At 43.9% G+C, this 20,407-nt stretch overlaps 2 protein-coding genes across 2 annotated transcripts in view; both read left to right on the forward strand.

Moving 5' to 3' along the window:
- LOC147453829 (jasmonoyl--L-amino acid synthetase JAR4-like) overlaps nucleotides 1-15,722 on the forward strand; it is a 28,222-nt gene extending 12,500 nt beyond the window's left edge. Inside the window, exons 2-4 of the mRNA XM_086515913.1 lie at nucleotides 13,602-13,703; nucleotides 13,887-14,647; nucleotides 14,970-15,722. Coding sequence (XP_086372039.1) covers nucleotides 13,602-13,703; nucleotides 13,887-14,647; nucleotides 14,970-15,502 — 1,396 coding nt within the window. The 3' untranslated portion in view covers nucleotides 15,503-15,722. The remainder of the gene's footprint in view (nucleotides 1-13,601; nucleotides 13,704-13,886; nucleotides 14,648-14,969) is intronic.
- Nucleotides 15,723-18,387: 2,665 nt separating this feature from the next.
- On the forward strand, nucleotides 18,388-19,868 carry LOC147453830 (uncharacterized). The gene is made up of 2 exons (XM_086517205.1): nucleotides 18,388-19,035; nucleotides 19,446-19,868. Exons 1-2 carry the CDS (start codon nucleotides 18,460-18,462, stop codon nucleotides 19,494-19,496), a joined length of 627 nt encoding a protein of 208 aa, XP_086373331.1. The 5' UTR covers nucleotides 18,388-18,459; the 3' UTR covers nucleotides 19,497-19,868.
- The last annotated feature ends 539 nt before the right edge of the window (nucleotides 19,869-20,407 follow it).

The raw sequence follows: 20,407 nt of genomic DNA on the forward strand, positions 1-20,407 counted from the left end.
CTTATTCTGTTGCTGGATCTCTCTCATTATGCCCTCTTCAAGAGGTCCTTTCTGTGTTTGCGAATCTCCAGTAAGTATAATCCGAGGCATCTCTGATCTTGGTATCTCATGACTCTAGAAAGTGGCCCAAAACCCTCTCTGAATAGACAGTGAAAGCGGCCTCGTATCTCATAGTATATTGGGCAATGACATATGTAATGTAGCTCTGTCTCTGGCTGTATCTGGCACACCTCACAAGTCTTGGACTCAGCGGGTACTCCTCTAAATCTTCCTGTCTCGATCTCAAGTCTCCCCAATGCTGCATAGGCCCTGGTGTTGCTAAATTGGCTTTATCTGATAGAAAAATAATTCTAAATGAATTATTGGATTTATAAGTGAGAGGGTTTTCTCGCTTGGAATACCAAGAAACTAATTCTAAATGAATTATTGGAATTTTAAGTGAGAGGGTTTTTCTCACTGGAGACATCCGAGTACAGAGTATTCCTAGTGCGTCATTCAAAGTAATGACGGGAGCACTGTGAACGGGAATATCTGTAAGGCCACCAAGAACGAGTACTTCTGATGCGTCACATCGAATGGGTGACAGGGAGCATCGGGAAGAAGTATCCGACCATCCGGGAACGGACATCTCTGATGCGTCATAGGATGGGTGACATAGAGCATCGTGAAGGGGATTGTACCGTAAGTTCGGTAGGAAAGGACTAGGTGATGGGTATTCCTGATGCGTCACAAGGTGGGTGACGGGCATCAGAAAGGGGGTATCCATAGTCGAGAGGAAATCCGAACTAGAAAGAGGAATACGCTTAAAAATGCAAGCACAAGAATAAAGATGGGTTCTGAGAAGCTTTTCTTAAAAAGTGGAATTTTTTTACGAGTTTTCTGGGAAGAGCAAACGCTTTTCTGCGAGGAATCTATGCTTGCATTGCATTGGTGCATGTGGTTGCATCCAGGGACGCCTGGGAAGTGTTGTGAAAGCATTGTTTTTAACTTATAAGGTTTTATTGAGTTTTTGGGCAGGTTCAGACCAATTTTAAAAATATGCGGGCCGTCCACTTAATAAGTGGGCAGCCACTTAGAAAATAAAGCAACAAAACCAGCCAGCGAATTCTCTCTCCCTATTTCGGGTAGAACAGAAAAGAAAAGAAAAAAAACGAAAAAAAAATTGAAAAAAAAAAACGGGCCGCGATCTCTCCGCGAGCAGCTATTCGTGCCGTGGTGAAGGAGCTATAAAAGCACCACATTCCCTCACTGAAGGGGGGTTGCTAGCGCCAGCAAGAGAAGACTATGCCGCCAGAAGACGCGAGAGATCGCGAGACTACGAAGCACGGAAGTCGCTTTTCCCGCGCAAGAGCGACAGGTATCTATTGTGGATTCTCCATACGAATTGTTGTCGTGTGTTTGCGTGTGTGTTTGCAGGTACTTCATCGCGAAGGAGAAGCGAGAAAGCTTCGGCCTACGCTTGGGAATTCCGTTTCCGGAAATTGTCTACGGAGTCTCAACTCCGAGTACAGACGGAGAAAGGATTGAGAGCTTGTCTCTCGGATTTCCCTTACGGGAGGGAACGACCATCGAGTCAGAGATTTAGAACGGAGGGGTTTTCTCCGGTTCTTGTGCTTGTAAAAAGATTCTCCCTAATAAAGAATACTCTTTAAGGGGGGGGATCAGCCCATCTTCTGGTCCCCAGTACTGTGTCGATCTTCTCTCTCTCTCTCTATTTATTTCTCTCTATATCCTTTGGCTTCAGTATTAAGTGATAAATTCTATTTATCCGAGTATATTTTATATTGTTATGCGCTCCCATTTGTGACAGTGGTATCAGAGCATGGTCTCCTCTCTTTTTCTGTAAAGGAGGACGACTCTGGGAAGATACGGGAAGAAGCCATGACAAGCCAAGAGAGAAGTAAGCAGGCGGAACCCTAAGCCCTGCAGGAAAAGCTCGCAGAGTTGGATTTTTTTTTTTTCTATCTGTAAGAAGTCGACACAAGACTTGGGATTCTCTGAGAAGGCGACAAGAGCATGATGCTCAAGAACATAGAGAATCCAAGGAGGAGAATGCTCAAGATCCTTCAGAATATCCATGAACATCAATCCATAACCATATCCAAGAAATCCCGTCATTCTGGGAAGGATATGAAGAAGGTCTTCAGACCTCAGAACACTCCGGTCAAGTTTGATACTTTTGACGGATGGGAAGATGTCCCAAAAGCTAACGCTTTCATTCGACAGTTTGAAGTTGCCTTTGCAAGTGGCAATTTTTGAAAAGCGTCGAAGATGAGGCATGTGACCAAACACCTCAAGGGGGATTGCAAGTACTTGGTGGTATACCAAAGCTCTGCAAGGAACTTACAACAAGACCTAGATTCAATTCAAGGCTGAATTTTTGGACAAATTTTTTTCCTCTATGCTTTGAGGAAGGCATCAAAGAAGATTGGGATCGGTTTGCCTGATAGGAGCACGAGCGAATCATGGATTATGTGAATGAGCATTTGTTCACTCTGTCCAAGGTGGCTCCATTCTTGAACCTCTTTGAGGAAGAAACGGTAAAGAAGTTCAACGAAGGACTTTTGCTTGAATTTTTTTAAACGCATCCGCAAGATACTTTGTAGCGGATGGTGGAGTCAGCAATACAAGCTGAAAGTGTACACCTCAGTGTACATAGAATCTAATCCCCACAGTGGGACGGGAACCATTGAACACAGAAACAATGAATTTTTGTTACCTCTACTCGAAGGATACGTTGCTATCCGGAGAAAGTTTGGAGTAAGGGAATTCAATCTAACTCCTGAGTTCTTGAATAGAAGACCCTCAAACTTTAAGTGCGAGGGCATGTCTTTGATCAAAGTTACATCTTTGAGGAAATCATAAAGAACATGGTGCTTGTTTGCCCTTGCAGGAGGTATGGTTATGTCTGACCAGGACTACTCACTCTCGAGTGTTTATGAGAGTAGGATCAATTTGAAACATTGTTTTCTAAGATGAATTGGTTTGCTCAACTAGCCGGAAGGGCAACTATTGATCTGGTATCCGGTAATCCTGCTACTGCAGGTAGGAAAATTATGAAGGAACCATTTTGAGCTTTCCAGCAAAGAAAAGCTTTCATTAAGCTTGAATACTCTTTAAGCCGACACCCCCTACGTGGTCAGGGAAGACATGGTAGTGCTTTGCGCACAAGTGAATGAACACTCTCTTTACGAGGGAAGGAACAAGTGACGACTACGGCCTGTGCTCGAGGAATCCAAGGATTGAAATCCTAGTTTATTTGATGAGCGGGTTTTGCTCTAAGATTGAGCCAAGGGATCGTCAGGTTAAGCGTCTTCGCTCTAAGGATCTTACGAAGGGAAGGTAAATTCCCAGGCTCACTGAAACTTATGTACACCTTTGGGTACATGGATAACACATGAAGATGCAGACCTATGCCAAGGAACTGGACGAGAGTTTGTTATACTCTCTTGAGTGCCTTTTTGCGCGCAAGAATATTCCGACACGAGAATCTCTATTTGAGATGTGTTTGGTAGAAGGAATTTGAGTTTCTCTACGGAGAAGAGGTTTTCCGATGGTCGTTGATCATTGAGTACGCTATGTGCTTTTACCATTACAGTAGCAACTTTTGGTTGCGGTATATGTTTGTCCATGAGCAGGTCAAGTAACATTTACACGCTGCTGGAATAAATTTGAACTATTTTGTTCGTAAGAATATAATTCGCCAACCGTTTCAAAATGGTAAGAATTACAAATGGGAGAATATCCCTGAGAATCAAAGAGGGTTTGCTCTATTGTGAACCGGGTTTGAACGTACGTTCAGAAAATGCTATGGCTAGAATCCTATCTGCCTGAGATTTTGCAAGTTGTCATTGATGCTTGCAAGGTGAATCATTTTTTATGATTTTGCAAGAAAGAGACGCTAATGGACGTCGGGAAAACATTGCTAGTGGTAATAACTCGCAAGAGAATAAGATTGGAAGGAAGTGCCGCCGTGCACAAGGAATCTTCGGATTGGAACCGTCCGCCTGCGTTGAGCGACGGCCCGGAACAAGAACCTTCTTTAAGGTGATCGCAGACTTTGTTTGTGAAGGAAGATATCGAGATTAATACTCATGATTTGGGCATTCCCTATGTGGGAGGACACAAGAGGTTTAATACCCTCTCGACTAACAACGCAAGATTATGCGCAAGGACAGATACCTAGATTCATTTCTAGGAGGATTATTCTTCTCGGGATTGAGAAGGTGGAATCGAGTTAACAGATTCTCGGATGAGGAAACTTCCGATCTGTTGGAAAGACGCGAATGACGAGTTCTTACATGGCTCGTAAGTTTAATGAATGGTGAAGGATATCCTCGAGGTACGAGAGGAAGGACATGAATTGGTAAGGTAAGTATTGAATTATTGAATTTTTGTTTAATTTTATTTCTAAGTTCTCTTTTGAGAAAGGACTGGCTCAACTCACCATTGAGCAAGATTTGAAATTTTCCGGTTTCTCCCCGGCAGTTCAGTTGGACCTCTACAATTGAGGACAACTGTTTATAAGTGAGAGGGATGTTGCTAAATTTGCTTTATCTGACAGAAAAATAATTCTAAATGAATTATTGGATTTATAAGTGAGAGGGTTTTCTCGCTTGGAATACCAAGAAACTAATTCTAAATGAATTATTGGAATTTTAAGTGAGAGGGTTTTTCTCACTGGAGACATCCGAGTACAGAGTATTCCTAGTGCGTCATTCAAAGTAATGACGAGAGCACTGTAAACGGGAATATCTGTAAGGCCACCAAGAACGGGTACTTTTGATGTGTCACATCGGATGGGTGACAGGGAGCGTCGGGAAGAAGTATCCGACCATCCGGGAACGGACATCTCTGATGCGTCATAGGATGGGTGACATAGAGCATCGTGAAGGGGATTGTACCGTAAGTTCGGTAGGAAAGGACTAGGTGATGGGTATTCCTGATGTGTCACAAGGTGGGTGACGGATGCATCAAAAAGGGGATATCCATAGTCGAGAGGAAATCCGAACTAGAAAGAGGAATACGCGTAAAGACGCAAGCACAAGAATAAAGATGGGTTTTGAGAAGCTTTTCTTAAAAAGTGGAATATTTTAACGAGTTTTCTGGGAAGAGCAAACGCTTTTCTGCGAGGAATCTATGCTTGCATTGCATTCGTGCATGTGGTTGCATCCAGGGACGCCTGGGAAGTGTTGTGAAAGCATTGTTTTTAACTTATAAGGTTTTATTGAGTTTTTGGGCAGGTTTAGACCAATTTTAAAAATATGCCTGCCGTCCACTTAATAAGTGGGCAGCCACTTAGAAAATAAAGCAACAAAACCAGCCAACGAATTCTCTCTCCCTATTTCGGGTAGAAAAGAAGGGAAAAGAAAAAAAAAAAACGAAAAAAAAATAATTAAAAAAAAAACGGGCCGCGATCTCTCCGCGAGCAGCTATTCGTGCTGTGGTGAAGGAGCTATAAAAGCACCACATTCCCTCACTGAAGGGGGGTTGCTAGCGCCAACAAGAGAAGACTCTGCCGCCAGAAGACGCGAGAGATCGTGAGACTACGAAGCACGGAAGTCGCTTTTCCCGCGCAAGAGCGACAGGTATCTATTGTGGATTCGCCATACGAATTGTTGTCGTGTGTTTGCGTGTGTGTTTGCAGGTACTTCATCGCGAAGGAGAAGTGAGAAGGCTTCGGCCTACGCTTGGGAATTCCGGAAACGAAATTCGGAAATTGTCTGCGGAGTCTCAACTCCGAGTACAGGCGGAAAAAGGATTGAGAGCTTGTCTTTCGGATTTCCCTTACGGGAAGGAACGACCATCGAGTCAGAGCTTTAGAACGGAGGGGTTTTCTCCGGTTCTTGTGCTTGTAAAAAGATTCTCCCTAATAAAGAATACTCTTTAAGGGGGGGGACCAGCCCATCTTCTGGTCCCCAGTACCGTGTCGATCTTCTCTCTCTCTCTCTATTTATTTCTCTCTATATCCTTTGGCTTCAGTATTAAGTGATAAATTCTATTTATCCGAGTATATTTTATATTGTTATGCGCTCCCGTTTGTGACACCTGGTCAATTGCGTATCTGCTGCACGCCTCAGGGATAAGTATATGTATCTGCATACTCCACAATCTCTCAACCATATGTAAAAGTGGGGGCGGACCTCCTTACCCACTGCGCCGTGGTGTTAAACACCATTACCTTGGTCTTACCAAGGTTCACAGACAATCCATTGTCTAGTGCAAATGCATGCAATGCATCCAAATGACGCTGCATCCCCTCTGGAGAATCTGAGATCAGCACAATATCATCAGCATATTATAGCAACGGAATCCATGTCCATGCAAGCTGAGCACCTCTATCACCCTCTACCTGTACATAATCTGAAAACTCATCTACATATATCCCAAAGAGAGTCGGAGATAGGGGGCAACCCTGCTTCACCCCAATGGTGGAATGAACCATGTCGGACATGCCCTGAGTAGTGCGTACCTGTCCTACCACTGTCCTGTATAAAGCTAAGATCTCCCAAATCAGCTTTGTGGGCACCCCCATGTCTTGCAATCTGCGTATGAGTGTGGCTCGTGTAACAGACTTGGACACTCCAAGTCAAGAATCAACCGCGACAGCACCAAATAACCACTTCAAAATAATTCACAGATCACAATAGATTTGCACTGGCCCGGCGGAGTTCCGTGCCTAGAGATATTGGCCCCAAAGACTGGCGCCCCTTTCGGTATTTCTTTTTATATTAATCAATCATCAAAGTACAAGAGAGCGGTTAGGGTTTCACTCTCAGACTCTGCGTCCAGATGCCCTGAGAAGTGAGGCCCTCACCACTAATTTAAAGGTTACAAGGGATGCCCAAAAGCAGAGCCCCAAAAGCTTTTAAAATCAAAAGCATCAGTTCTCTCTCTCTCTCTCTTAGAGAGTCTTTTCTCTTTTTTTTTTATAAAAAAAAAAAAGCAAAAGCAAAATTCGCGTCGCTCATCATTTTCCAAAAAAAAAAAATAAAATTTTTTTTTATTATAATCCGCCTCCGCAATTTCCGGAAATTAGGGTTTCTGGCATCACAGGACATCACATGACATTCAACATTCATTCGGATCTTAGACCACGATTTATCGGCAATGTAGCTAGCAATCACATCTAGGTCCAATCGGGACCTCATCGATGTCCGATTGACTAACCCCTATTGCAACCATGTCTATTCGAGATCAATCAGACCAAAATGTTGCAGTCATTTCGGCATCAGTTCCTGCACTCACAAGAAGTCAAGAACAAATTAGTATCATAATCAGGAATTCCATTTCATAAAGTCATCCAGCAGAATACTGTCAGCTCTCAGTATCCCTGAAGCTCAAAGAGACATCAGTGACTTTAGTATCAAAATCGAGGCATCTGTTGACAAGGGAGCGGAGTAACTCCCCTCTTGTGCATCCCACTGCACCAGATCTCCGGCCAAGCTGAATTTTGGGTTCCATTTGGAGTAGACTATGCTAAACCAAAACGTCGAGGTAAAGTTTCACAATCCGAGGAGTATCTGCTAGGTCCTCCTCCTCCATCCACTTCGCATCAAATGCAAGAAAGTTCTTGAACTTAACCAAGAACCGCCTTCGGACTTTACCTTTCTTCGTATCATTATGTGCCAAAATCTGTTCAGGAACAAGGATCTCCTCGTTTTCTTCCACTTTGGGTTGCTCATCGGGCTCCCCATCATCAGGCACATCACCCTTAACAGGTTTCAAGAGACTCACATGCAATGCATTGTGAATCCTCCAAGTATCTGGCAGTTTCAATCGGAAGGAGACATCATTTATCTTGTTAGTAATCTGGAAAGGTCCGTAGTATCACATACTAAGCTTTGGAAAAAGCCTCTCCTTTCCCTTTTTCTTTCTTAGGCGTGCCTTCTCAAAAGTAAGAGCACCCAATCGTCCTCCTTCAGTTTCCAGTCGCGACGATGGCGATCCGCTACCTTTTTCTGTCGTTCTTGAGACTTCTGCAAAGTCTCACGAACCTTGGCAAAAGCCGTATCCAAATCTCGCGAATATTCATCCGCTTCAAATTTCTAATCTTTCGTGCTCAGGAAGGATGGAACCTTCGCAGCAGTTTCAACAATCTCACATGGCATCTTCCCCGTCGAAGAGTGTATCGTGTTATTGTAGGCAAATTCCACCAAAGGTAAGTTCTTTTCCCATTGAGTCTTCTGATGCGAGATACAAGACTTCAATAAATCTAAAATCACTGAATTGGCAATCTCAAATTGCCCGTCAGTCTGCAAGTGGAACGATGACGAGAACTGCAACCGCATGCCAATGTTCTCCCAAATTGCCTTCCAAAACAAACTCATAAATCTGGGGTCTCTGTCGGAGAGAATCGTCTCAGACGTGCCATGTAATCGGAAAATCATCGTGATCATTCTGTATTCTCGGGAGATAAAAAAAAATGAAATCCATTTCAACATTTTCCCAGGGGCGGGTGGGTATGGGTAAAGGCTGTAACAATCCCTGTGCCTTATGCCTGTCAAACTTGACCTTCTGGCATACCAAGCAACTGCGCACAAACTCTTCCACATCCTTCTTCAGTCTCCGCCAAAAGAAATCTCTCTCTACCCCTTTCATGGTGGTAGCAATGCCGCGGTGACCCGTAAAAGGTGGACAGTGGCAATCAGTCATAACCTTTTCCCTCAACGGCTGTGTAACGCACAACATAGTCTTTTTCATCAAGTAGCCTTCCCGAAGGGAGTATCCAGCTACTGTCTCCCCATCCCGTATCCGTGTGAAAATATCTGCAAAATCTGTATCTGTGGCACACTGATCGACCATATCCTCGAAGCTCCTATGATGTATCGCGGAAATAGCCAAAACCAACGGTTTTCGAGACAAAGCATCTGCCACCACATTCTTCTGTCCCTGCACATGGACAATCTGGAAGTGGAACTGTGACAAGATGTTCATCCACCGCATCTGCTTTTCCGAAAGCTACTTCTATGACAAGTAGTAGCGCCAACTCTGATGGTCTGTAAAGACAGTAAAATCCGCTCCGAGTAGGTAATGCCGCCACTGAGTAAGAGCGTGGATAACCGCCAAAAGCTCTTTCCCATAGATCTGTGCTGTCATCTCCGGCCTAGAGAACAAACGGCTCTCATAAGCTATGACATGGCCTTCTTGTATCAAGACCGCACCCAGACTACGACCACAAGCATCACAATATACTTCAAATGACTTCTGCAAGTCCGGCAAAGTCAAAATAGGTCCCGTAGTCAATTTCTCTTTCAATGTCCGAAAGGCAGTCACCTCTGTGGGTCCCCACGAAAAAGGTACTCCTTTCTGTGTCAAGGTATGCAAAGGGGAAGCAACCTCTGCAAACTTTCGTATGAACCGCCTGTAGTACGAACACAGTCCCAAGAAGCTTCTAACTTCATGGACATTCCTCAAATCGGGCCAATCACGGATAGTCTCTATCTTGGCCGGGTTCATTTGCACTCCTGCTGTTGACACAATGTGTCCCAAAAAGTGTATCTCTGGTAGGAAAAATTCACTTTTCTTTGCATTAATCACTAACGTGTGATCTCGTAATGCCTGAAATACTTGAAGCAGATGATCTCTGTGTTCTGCCTCATTCTTGGAGAAAACAATGATGTCGTCAAAGAAAGTGCCAACAAATAGCCTGTACTCTCGAAAAATCCTATCCATCATCCGGTTAAATGTCGCAGGAGCATTGGTTAAGCCAAAAGGCATCACCAAAAACTCAAATAACCCAAAAGTCGTCCGAAAAGCTGTCTTGTAGACATCTCCTGGCGCTATCCTGATCTGATGATATCCACTCTTCAAGTCAATCCTGCTAAAGCACGAGGATCCCTGTAACCTGTCGAGTATATCATCGATCCTAGGAATCGGAAATCTGTTCTTGATGGTGATTTCGTTGAGAGTGCTATAATCGATGCACATTCTCCAAGATCCGTCTTTCTTCAAAACCAACAACACTGGAGAGCAATACGGTGAAGTACTAGGCTGGACAAGACCCTTTTCCAAGAGGTCTTTCATTGAGTTCATAATCTTTTCATTCTGTACTCGGCTCACACGATAAGGTGGCCGATTCGGTGGCGTGCTTCCAGATATCAGATTAATGGTATGATCTTCAGGCCCTCTCAAAAGCAATCGGCATGAGCGTGGAGAAAAAAAATCTTGGCGTTCTTTTCTTCAGGTCAAAACATATTCAACTTTTATCCATCGTTCAGTTCTCCCAAAAGAATGAGTAAGAAAACTGAAGTTCAGCAAGTACAATCTCTAAGCCCTTCATTTATCAAAGTCGCTTTCTCGGCCCGGTAGTCAACCACGGCGTAGTTCTTGTGGTACCAAGGGATCCCGAGTAGAACGTCACTCGCGTGCCCTGAACACCCCTGTCATTGCAAACGAAGTTTGCCAATGCTCAGTGTAATGGCAACATCCCATCCGGGTGCCAGTCGAACTACTTCCGCCTGTGGCGTCAGTTTGTCGGGCGTAGTTCCAAATCGAGCCGCCATTTCCAAGTGAAAAGAAGTTGGCCTTGGCTCCTTCAAAAGAGCTTCCTGATCCTTCACTTTGCCCCGAAAGCGGCAAAGTTTGTACTTTCATTCATTAGATTCGGTGCAGGTCTCACGCCATGTGGTACCAGTTCTGCTTTTCTATCTGCCTTTTCTGCCACATTCCTCAGCTGCTCTCAAACTCTTAGACCTGTCGTCGTCTTTATCATTCTGTTCTTTCTGTGCCTTATCAGGGCACTTTGCGGAAATATGTCCATGTTCCCCGCATCCAAATCACTTCCCCTCTCTGATGAAGCGAGCTCTCTCCTCAGGAGTAAGCTTGGGTCGTGCATCCTTTTTTTTTCTCTGGGTTGCTCTGTTTCATTCTACTTTCATTCCCAGAAGTCTGTTCGGCTCGTTGTGTCATGGCCTCATCTGTGGGGTAGGTCAAACTGCCAGAGTGAATGGCAAAGCCCCGCTTCGCATGACTCATCAACTCCTGAATAGAAGCTGACTTCTGTTCCAAGCAGTGATCTCGGATCTCTGTAGGTAGACCCAAGGTAAACCGCTCAATCTGTTCTCTGAATGAGATCTTCTTGAATGAAGAGGCGGGTAGAAAAGAGCTCCAGAATCTTTCACAATAAGCATTGATTGTATCTTTCTTGGTCATCCGATGATGGTTCCAAGCAGCTCGTATATCTCGTTCAAACTCTTGCGTCAACCAAGAAGAAATAAAAAGCCTCTTAAATTTCAGCCATGTAACTGGCGCAGTCCTGTTTAAAAGAAGTGTGGACCACGAAGTACGAGCATTCCCCTTAAAGTAAGAGGCAGCTCTCCGAATCTTGGAGTGCTCTTAATAGTGTCCTCCCGCGAAAGCGATGTCAAACTGCTGAAAAAAGACAGCCTTCGAAGCATCCGAGTATCCTGAAAAAGTATCAAACTTGATCGAGTGGCCACCTTTCTTAAACTCTCGGACTTTCTTGCTTTTATCTTCGAGAAAGTCATACTGGTTGGCTTTGTAAAAATTCTTCTTGTTCGCATAAAACTTTCCGTCATCGGAATCTGAGCTGTCTGTAGACGAGTCCTCAGTAGAACTGTCAGTCTCTGGGCGAGATGTAGCCTTCTTTGCCTTTTTCTTGCCCTTTCCGAAGCTTTGTGTCTTGCTTCGCTTTTTGCTTTTTCTGTCTTCTTCGCTCTAATCCGAGGAGCTAGAAGAACTGTCAGAAGAAGAAGAAGAAGAACTGGGTACTCCTTCAAATCGAACACGCTTCTTCCGTTTCTTTGCCTTGTCAAATGTCAACCGACGACCCAAATATCCCGGGAAGTCAGTGCCTTTCTTCTGCTTTTTGCCGTGTTTTTTTTGTCTTTCTTTTGCACGTCGAAAAGCTGAGCAATCCGTGCATCAACCACGTTCTCCAGTTCCTGCTCCGTATATTTTTTTGGAGGCAGAAGGTTTCTTGAGAGTGGGTTTCGAGAGTGGTGTTGTGGTTCTCTGCCACTCCATCTGTACCTCTTCCAAAGAGGTCTGGTTCATATATTTTGCCATCTTCGGGTCCTTGGCAAAATTACGCATCATCTTTGTTGCATCGCCAATCAATTGACGACACTCCATCTCTGTTTGCTCCGCCTGAGTAGGCCGAGGCGGGCCATACTCTCTGTTTGAATCTTCGTTGTGATCCCAGCCCGCATCTCCAGATGCAGAGGGAGTCGACTGATCATTGCCTGAAGCCATAGGTGCCGCGGAAAAAAAATTCGGGGATCGGATTTCCCGTAGAAGAGAAATCGGCCGTGCTCTGATACCACTGTAACAGACTTGGACACTCCAAGTCAAGAATCAACCGTGACAGCACCAAATAACCACTTCAAAACAATTCACAGATCACAATAGATTTGCACTGGCCCGGCGGAGTTCCGTGCCTAGAGATATTGGCCCCAAAGACTGGCGCCCCTTTCGGTATTTCTTTTTATATTAATCAATCATCAAAGTACAAGAGAGCGGTTAGGGTTTCACTCTCAGACTCTGCGTCCAGATGCCCTGAGAAGTGAGGCCCTCACCACTAATTTAAAGGTTACAAGGGATGCCCAAAAGCAGAGCCCCAAAAGCTTTTAAAATCAAAAGCATCAGTTCTCTCTCTCTCTTAGAGAGTCTTTTCTCTTTTTTTTTTATAAAAAAAAAAGCAAAAGCAAAATTCGCGTCGCTCATCATTTTCCAAAAAAAAAATATATATATATATTTTTTTATAATCCGCCTCCGCAATTTCCGGAAATTAGGGTTTGCAGGAATTTTAGGGTTTCTGGCAGAAATTAGGGTTTCTGCTGTCCGCCATGTCATCACTTTGTGACAGCTCATGGCACTGTATCAAAGGCTTTGCGGAAATCCACAAAGCTACATTATATCCTTCTGCCATGGTGTCTACCCTCCTCAATAATGGCTCTGAGTGTCAAAATCTGGTCAAGAGTGGAGAAACCTCTCCTTAACCCTACCTGTCCTGTTGCCCGTGTGCCCTCTCTCTCTGCCCATCCACTCAACTCATGCTCAAGAATTGATGCGTATAGCCTAGCTAGAGTGTGACCAACCATGATGGTTCGGTAATTTCCGGGAAACATAGGGTCTCCTGACTTGAAGAGAGAGAGAGGAACCTGGTGTGTGTGCCTTCTGTTGACTGCACGCTCTCTGCACCCTGAAATTGACTATCTGTTCGCAGGGCAGCAGGTTGGGCACGCACAGGAAATTCTAATCCGTCTGCTGTAGGAGTGTCACAAACCCTAACCCACCTGCTGCAGAGAGAGAGAGAGAGAGAGAGAGAGAGAGAGAGAGAGAGAGAGAGAGAGAGAGAGAGAGAGAGAGAGAGAGAGAGAGAGAGAGAGATTCTGAATGTAGCAGATGAGAGCAAATGTAAAGTTGCTAGGTATAGTTTGTGGAGGATGCCGTATGGACTACAAAGTTTCAGTTGTACAAATATATTTCTGATCCATCAACTTGATTTTTGAGTATGATCCTCAGGCAAATGCTGAGATTAGACATTATGTCATCTTGTTATTGAAACTAGATTTGAATATATATACACGAGACCGAGCTCCTTCCCCAAAGTTAAGAAAGATTTGTGGTATGTGCAGTTCTGGAACATCAAGTGGCAGATCAAGATTAGTGCCTGCAACAACCGAGTTGCGAAAGATAACATTTAGGAGGTTTTTCTTGAGCAATTCAATTATAAAGAGGTATTGTTACTTCTTGAGCAATTCAATTATAAAGAGGTTTTTCTTGAGCAATTCAATTATAAAGAGGTATTGTTACTTCTTTCCAAGGTCATACTAACCATAAGCTAGCTATGAAACTTTGGCAAGTACTACTGTAAAACTGCAAATAGCTTGTGATGATATTTGAAATGTTATAGATTTCAGGGACTTATCAATACATGTTACGGGTAAAGCCCTCAATTTTCTCTATGCTGGGAAGCTTTTGACAACAAAAGGTGGGCTTAAAGCTGGATCTTCAAGTACACATCACCTCAGGAGTGGAACTCATTTGGATCGTCTTCCTCAGTGGACAAGCCCTCTGGGGGTTGTGTTGGGACCAAATGTGCGGCAGTCCATGTATTGCCATCTTCTTTGTGGTTTGCTGCAGGCTCCGGAGGTGACTGTGATATCGTCATTTCTTGCATATGGGATAACTGAGGCCTTGCGGTTTTTGGAGGATGTTTGGGAGGAACTCTGCAGTGACATTTCTTCTGGCACCTTGAGTCACCGAATTACAGATAACTCTGTGAGAGCGGCTACTTCGAAGTTTCTTCAGCGTGATCCTCAGCTTGCAGAAAAGGTTCATTTTGAGTGTGTGAAAGGGTGGTCGGGTATAATCAAGCGCCTTTGGCCAAATGTGATTTACATAAACACAATAGTAACTGGAGCCATGGAGCCTTATGTTCCCTATTTGAAGAGTTATGCTGGAGATATCCCAATTGTATGTGGGGATTATGGATCCTCTGAGTGTACTGTGGGCATCAATCTAAGCCCTATGTCTCCACCAGAGGAGGTCATTTTCACATTGGTGCCATATGCAGCTTACTTTGAGTTTCTACCTTTGGATCAGGAAGGAGACATGCCTATTGACCTCATGGAGCTTGAAGTCGGCAAAGAGTACGAAGTGATTGTAACAACAGTAGCAGGTTATGATCAAGTCCCCCTTTTTTCTGTGAAGAGTTTTCCTGATTTTTTGTATCTTAAGCACTCTCTAAAACTTATGTGTGCATGAGGGTTTGTTAAAGAGAATCACCCTTTGCAACATTTGGTTCTTATCAGAGGAACTGTAGTTCTGCTTGCTTTTCATATAGTAGTGTGGATGTGGCAAGTTACTGCTAGTTTTTCCAACATAGGCATTCATATTCTTTACATGCCATGGATGACTTAGATTATTGCTTTTGGTTCAGGTGCTCTGTTTAATATTCATTGGTGTATGTTTAACATCCTAATGTGTGCATTGATATGCAGGGCTTTATCGATATCGACTTGGTGATATGATCACAATCACAGGGTATTACTATGCATTGCCACAGTTTCGTTTTGCTCACCGGAAGAATGTGATGCTTAGCATAAACACAGATAAAACTGATGAAAGAGAACTTTGCGAGGTGGTCAGGCGGGCATTGGAAAGACTAAAAGGTGGAACTATGGACCTGCTTGATTTCACGTCTCATGCGGATCATACCTCTAGACCGGGACATTACACCATCTTCTGGGAACTCAAGAGTACCGCTTGCATTGATGATTCTATTTTGAAACAGTGCTGCCAGGATCTGGATGCCTCCTTCAATGACCCGTACCAACGTGGGAGAGCTGCTGGAACTATAGGGCCCCTTGAGCTTTGTCTTGTGAAGGAACAGACATTTCAGAGTATTATGGATTTTGTGCTGGAATCTGGAGCTTCTCCTACTCAGTATAAGACCCCTAGGTGCATAAGCTCAGTAGATTTGTTGAAAATCTTAAGACTTTCTGTTTGTAGTATCTACATCAGCTCACATTGAGGGGTGTTCTATTTCTGATATACCCTGATGATAAGGTTTCCTACATCGTTGTATTTCTCATAGGGCTTTCTCCTAATGGCCCACTCTTTCAAAGGGTTAGCCTGTTGAATTATTTGCATCAGGAATTCACCGCAACAATTGCGTAGCTTTTGCTATCTGTCACGACGTTCCTTTTTGGCCATGCATTCGTGGCTCTTTTATTGCATTGTTTCTTTTCCGACACCTTGCATCTGAAGGTGCAACCATGTCTCCTGAAAATTCTCAGTACATATGGCAAAAAATGGGATCGGGTGTTGCATGCATTTTTCCTCGTTTTCCACTTTAAATTGCTATGACCAAGTAGGCCACTCTTTCAAGGTGTGAGATTAGCTGCAAGAAACTGAACTGTGGACTCTGTATTGATTCTATAGCAGTTTGTTGTTTCTCCTTGTTTCTATTTAAATTTGCTGTTCCCAAGTACACCGGTGTGTTGACCTCAGATCTTGCACTTGGGCGCTGTGGCGATTAAAGACCAAATCATTTTTTTCCAATTAAGATTTGTTGTCATACCCTTGTACCTTTGGCAATCTAGAGTGGAATGGAGATAACTGACTAGATGGTGCTCTGCCCTTTTAATGAGAGACATGACCATTGGGTGGATAAAATGATAAGAAAGCGTTAAAGCCCTTCTCGACAGTCAAATTATCGATCAATGTGCATGTGCTTGAATTTACCATTTCTGATTGTCTTTCTGCATGGGATTTATTTTCTACTGATGTACAAGAACTACTTGGGGGAAGCTATTGGTTTGATCTGTTTACTTACTAAGTTATGTTGGCCAGATACTCCTCTTGTGACATGGACTTGCGTTATACTTTTGCTTGAGGAGCACAAGTTTGATTTGAGCATGAATGCATGATACACTTACGTAAGATGCTCTAGAGGCTTTGTGTAATCTCGAAATCGGCCTAAAGGGATCCACATTTTGTTGATACATATAATTTTCAATTGAGGTTTGCAAGCACATGACAGCTTGACGATAATATCATGTAGATGACAAAAGTTTTTGGAGTATATGGGTGATCAATTATTTGGCTCTGAGTGGTCATAGTTGAGACATAGTAGGTTGGTTGTGAAGGGGAACTTTATAGGTTTCTCCTCTTCATGGTTCAACCCAAGCCATTAACGCTCTAGGGATGTCAAGAACTCTACACTGCTAGCTTACTGAAGAACATCAAGCAGGCTGTTTCGTGCCGAAGAGAGGGAATGCTACAAGGATGTGGTGGACTCCACATCAATTGCACTGTCCATTGGCCATCTTTTGGGTTTACAAAAATGCAAATTTTCCTCCTGTCTTTGGTCTTGAAGGCCAATCATAAAAAGATTTGTCCCCCGATGGGGATAAATTGGGTGTCAAAATTATCTTGAGCTATTTCACACAGAGTTTAAAAACTGGTTTCAATATAGAGATCTCCTTCGATAAACTTCAATCCTGATTTGGATCAACACCAACCACAAAATAGAAATGAAAATATAAAAAATGCAAGCGGAAGTTATAGTACCTAAAAGGGATCTAAATTGCGCTTCATGTTTCAGTTATATGAGTTTGAATGCATTATAATCCCTCAAAGACTGTGGCATACTTCCACACATATTTTACAAGCATGTATATACACCAGAAACCTCTCTCTCTCTCTCTCTCTCTCTCTCTCTCTCTCACACACACACACACACACACACACACACACTTTTTTGTTGTGAATCTTGATTGAATTTACAATCTCAAACCCAGGAAAACCCACTATAAATAAGAGGTACAAAAGAAGAAGCACCATGGTGCTCCGAAAGCTAGAAACAATCAAACCCGCAAGAGGTTGAAGTGCTTTGAGGGCTCCCCCATAGACCCTCTAATGGTGCTATAAGAGGGCCCTCCTAAAAAATAAATTGAGCCTCATAGGGCTACTCAAAAGTAAAGGGTCCTTCACTTAAAATGTAGCACAAAAGTTTTAGGGAGTCTTTTTACCACCCCCTACATTTCAAAAACGCAATTACAGCTTGCTGTTAACAAGTCAAAAGTGAGGGTGTGCTCTAAAATTCTTTGCGTAGTCGAATGGAAAACCTATTTTTAAAGGGCATATGAGTTCACAATGAGAAAACTTATTTTTAAAGGGCATATGAGTTCACAATGAGATTTTGAAAGGGCTCCTCAAACTTTAGAGGGCTCTTTTTTAAATTGTTGTTTTAATGGGTGTATGGGGGAGCCCTCTTTGTCCTAACGAAAACTAAGGGTCAATTTACGCGCGCGCGCGCACACACACACACACACTAGTAACGAGGGTGGTATGATCAAATCAACCATATAGACATATAACCCCTGCCCAGGGTCGAGGCAAACCTCTATCTAGAATGGCAAGTCCTTGATGAAGGGATTGTAAACCGTAAGAAATGGTACCGTGAACGTGTTGCCCATGAGTCAAAATGCAGCTAGTTCTGCTCCTACTTGTCATGCAATGGCTGCAGGTGGGCGGCGCCTTAGCAGTCAAAAAAAAGCAATTAACGAGTGCGCGGTCAAGAAAAGACAAAAAAAACCTCCTTGGGAGCTGCTTGCCCTGCGATTTGGGTTAAAGCTAATGGCTGAGATCATGCCAAGCGGCCTCTTTTTGGCTCAAGAATTCGGAATACCATCTTAGGCTCACCAAGTAACAAGTGCTCTGCCTCTCTACGAGGAGGTCAGTTTAGCAATGGTTGGTCTGCATGCAATTTAAGATGGTGAGCCGTGCTTGCAACCCATCTAAGCGCATGCATGCAGAGCTATTTTAAGATGCTGAGCCGTGCTTGTAACCAAAAATAGCGCTTGTGTAAAAAAAGCATTGCCCATGACTCTCTCTCTCTCTCTCCGCCGTTGGCAATAACATCTTCCTCATTACGCCAGTGCAAACAAAGAGAGTGCAAGGTTGTAAAGAAACCGACTATCAGCAATGTATTCCTCAACACCATTGTTGCCTGCCCAATCTCCGCAGAACCATGGCCGCCCCACCCTCATACTGGACTTGGACAACACCCTCATGTCGGTTAGAAAGGGGTACACATCTCCTCCCCTGCAGGCACCTTCTGAGTTTTCTTTCCTAGGTACTGGCGATAACTGGTGGACGGCCATCAAGCGCCCTGGCATCGACGATTTCCTTCACGAGATGGCTACACTTTACGAGATCGTCGTGTTCACCTCTGGTGCACCTCGCTACGCAACCAACGCCGTCTCTCATTTAGACAAATCTGGTTGCATCGCCCATACGCTCTGCAATGTGGATTGCGATGAGTATTTCGACCCTAAGGAAGGGAAGTATGTGAGAGTGAAGGACCTCACCAGGCTGCGGAGAGACCTGAGCAGAGTGGTTGCTGTGGATGATGACCCATTATATTATTCCACCTGCCCGCTAAATGCCATCGGCATTAGTTATTTTACAGGTGATTCTTCAGATCAAGAGTTAGAGAAGCTGACGCCCTTATTGAGATCACTTGCCCAAGAGGAAGATATCCCACTTGCTCTCTTGAAGGTACTAATAATCAACTATGTATTATTATTATTGTTATTGTTGTTGTTGTGATCATTGTTCTCATGCTTGATGTTGTCGACGTGGTTGTTGTTGTCGTCGATGTCTGACAATGCAGGCCTCATACGAAATTTTCTCATGTAGGAAAATGGAGCCTTTTCCAGTATTTTCATACAATGCATAACATCATGAGCTTCTGCTCGGGAGGCACTGCATACCTAGCTAGGTACGATTGGGGGCAGGGGACTCGCAGCCCCCCCACCGGGCCGGCGGTCCCTTGCCCCCAATCGTACCTAGCTAGGTATGCCGTGCCTCCCTCACAGAAGCTCATGATGTTGAGGTAAGTCATAATGTGGAAATAATTGTAAGATCTGTCCAAAACTTCTTGTGTTAACCAGCTTGCATGCATGCAGAGGCGCAAGGAGCTGAAAGAGGCTCAAGGACATGAAGGTATAAAGCTTTAATCTTTTTTTTTTTTTTTCCCAAAACTCACAATGTGTGAGTAGAATGTATTAAGCCCAAAAAAATTACATAGCATAGCATGCTCATAACGAGCCATACCTCCAACCATAACCATAGAGAGAACATTAGAGCACCTAAATCCAGACCACAAAAAGGACAACTAGCCAGAATAGAGGGGACCAACCCCGACCAAAGACAGTAGTTACCATAAAGCATGCCGAGAAGGGCGGGGCCCATCGTCCTCATCACCGGAAAACGCCTCTCCAGGGGCGCCAGCATGGATCACCATGCTAGCGTCTCTGCCACACAAAGCCCGCATGTCCAAACGGACTGTCCACATAAAGTCAAGAAGAATCGAGAAGAAGCTTTAATCTTATGCATATTATTTCTTATGCCACCACTACTCAATATAATCATTTTCTTTTTGTTTCTCATGCCACCACTACTCAATATACCAGTGCTTCATGCAGGTGCACAAACTGACAAGTCAAACAAGTCAGATGATGACATGAATAAAACACAAGCACAGGTAATTAATAAGTATGGCGCAAGCTTCCTTAGTTGGACTGTAAAACTTGGAAGTGACCATTCTAATTTAGCTACACTAACCATTTTTCTTTTAATAATGATCTTGGCTTAACAATAATCAAGCCAGCGGCTCCGGCTCCGGCTCCGGCTCTCCAATCTGGTCAAGATCTAGTCACTACAAGAGGTTGTGTGCTCTTGTGACGCTGTTAGCGACGGAAATACATTGGGTTTTTATAACCCCCGGCGTCGCTAAAACCGTCGCTAATAGCGTCGCTATATGCGACGCTATAGGCGTCGTTATATGCGTCGCTATAAGCGTCGCTATATAGAGACGCTGATAGCGACGGTCATAGCGACGGTTATAGCGACGTTCACACAGAAGTCT

This window comes from Adiantum capillus-veneris, chromosome 7, assembly GCF_014529385.1.
Source record: "Adiantum capillus-veneris isolate H3 chromosome 7, ASM1452938v2, whole genome shotgun sequence".
NCBI lineage: Eukaryota > Viridiplantae > Streptophyta > Polypodiopsida > Polypodiales > Pteridaceae > Adiantum > Adiantum capillus-veneris.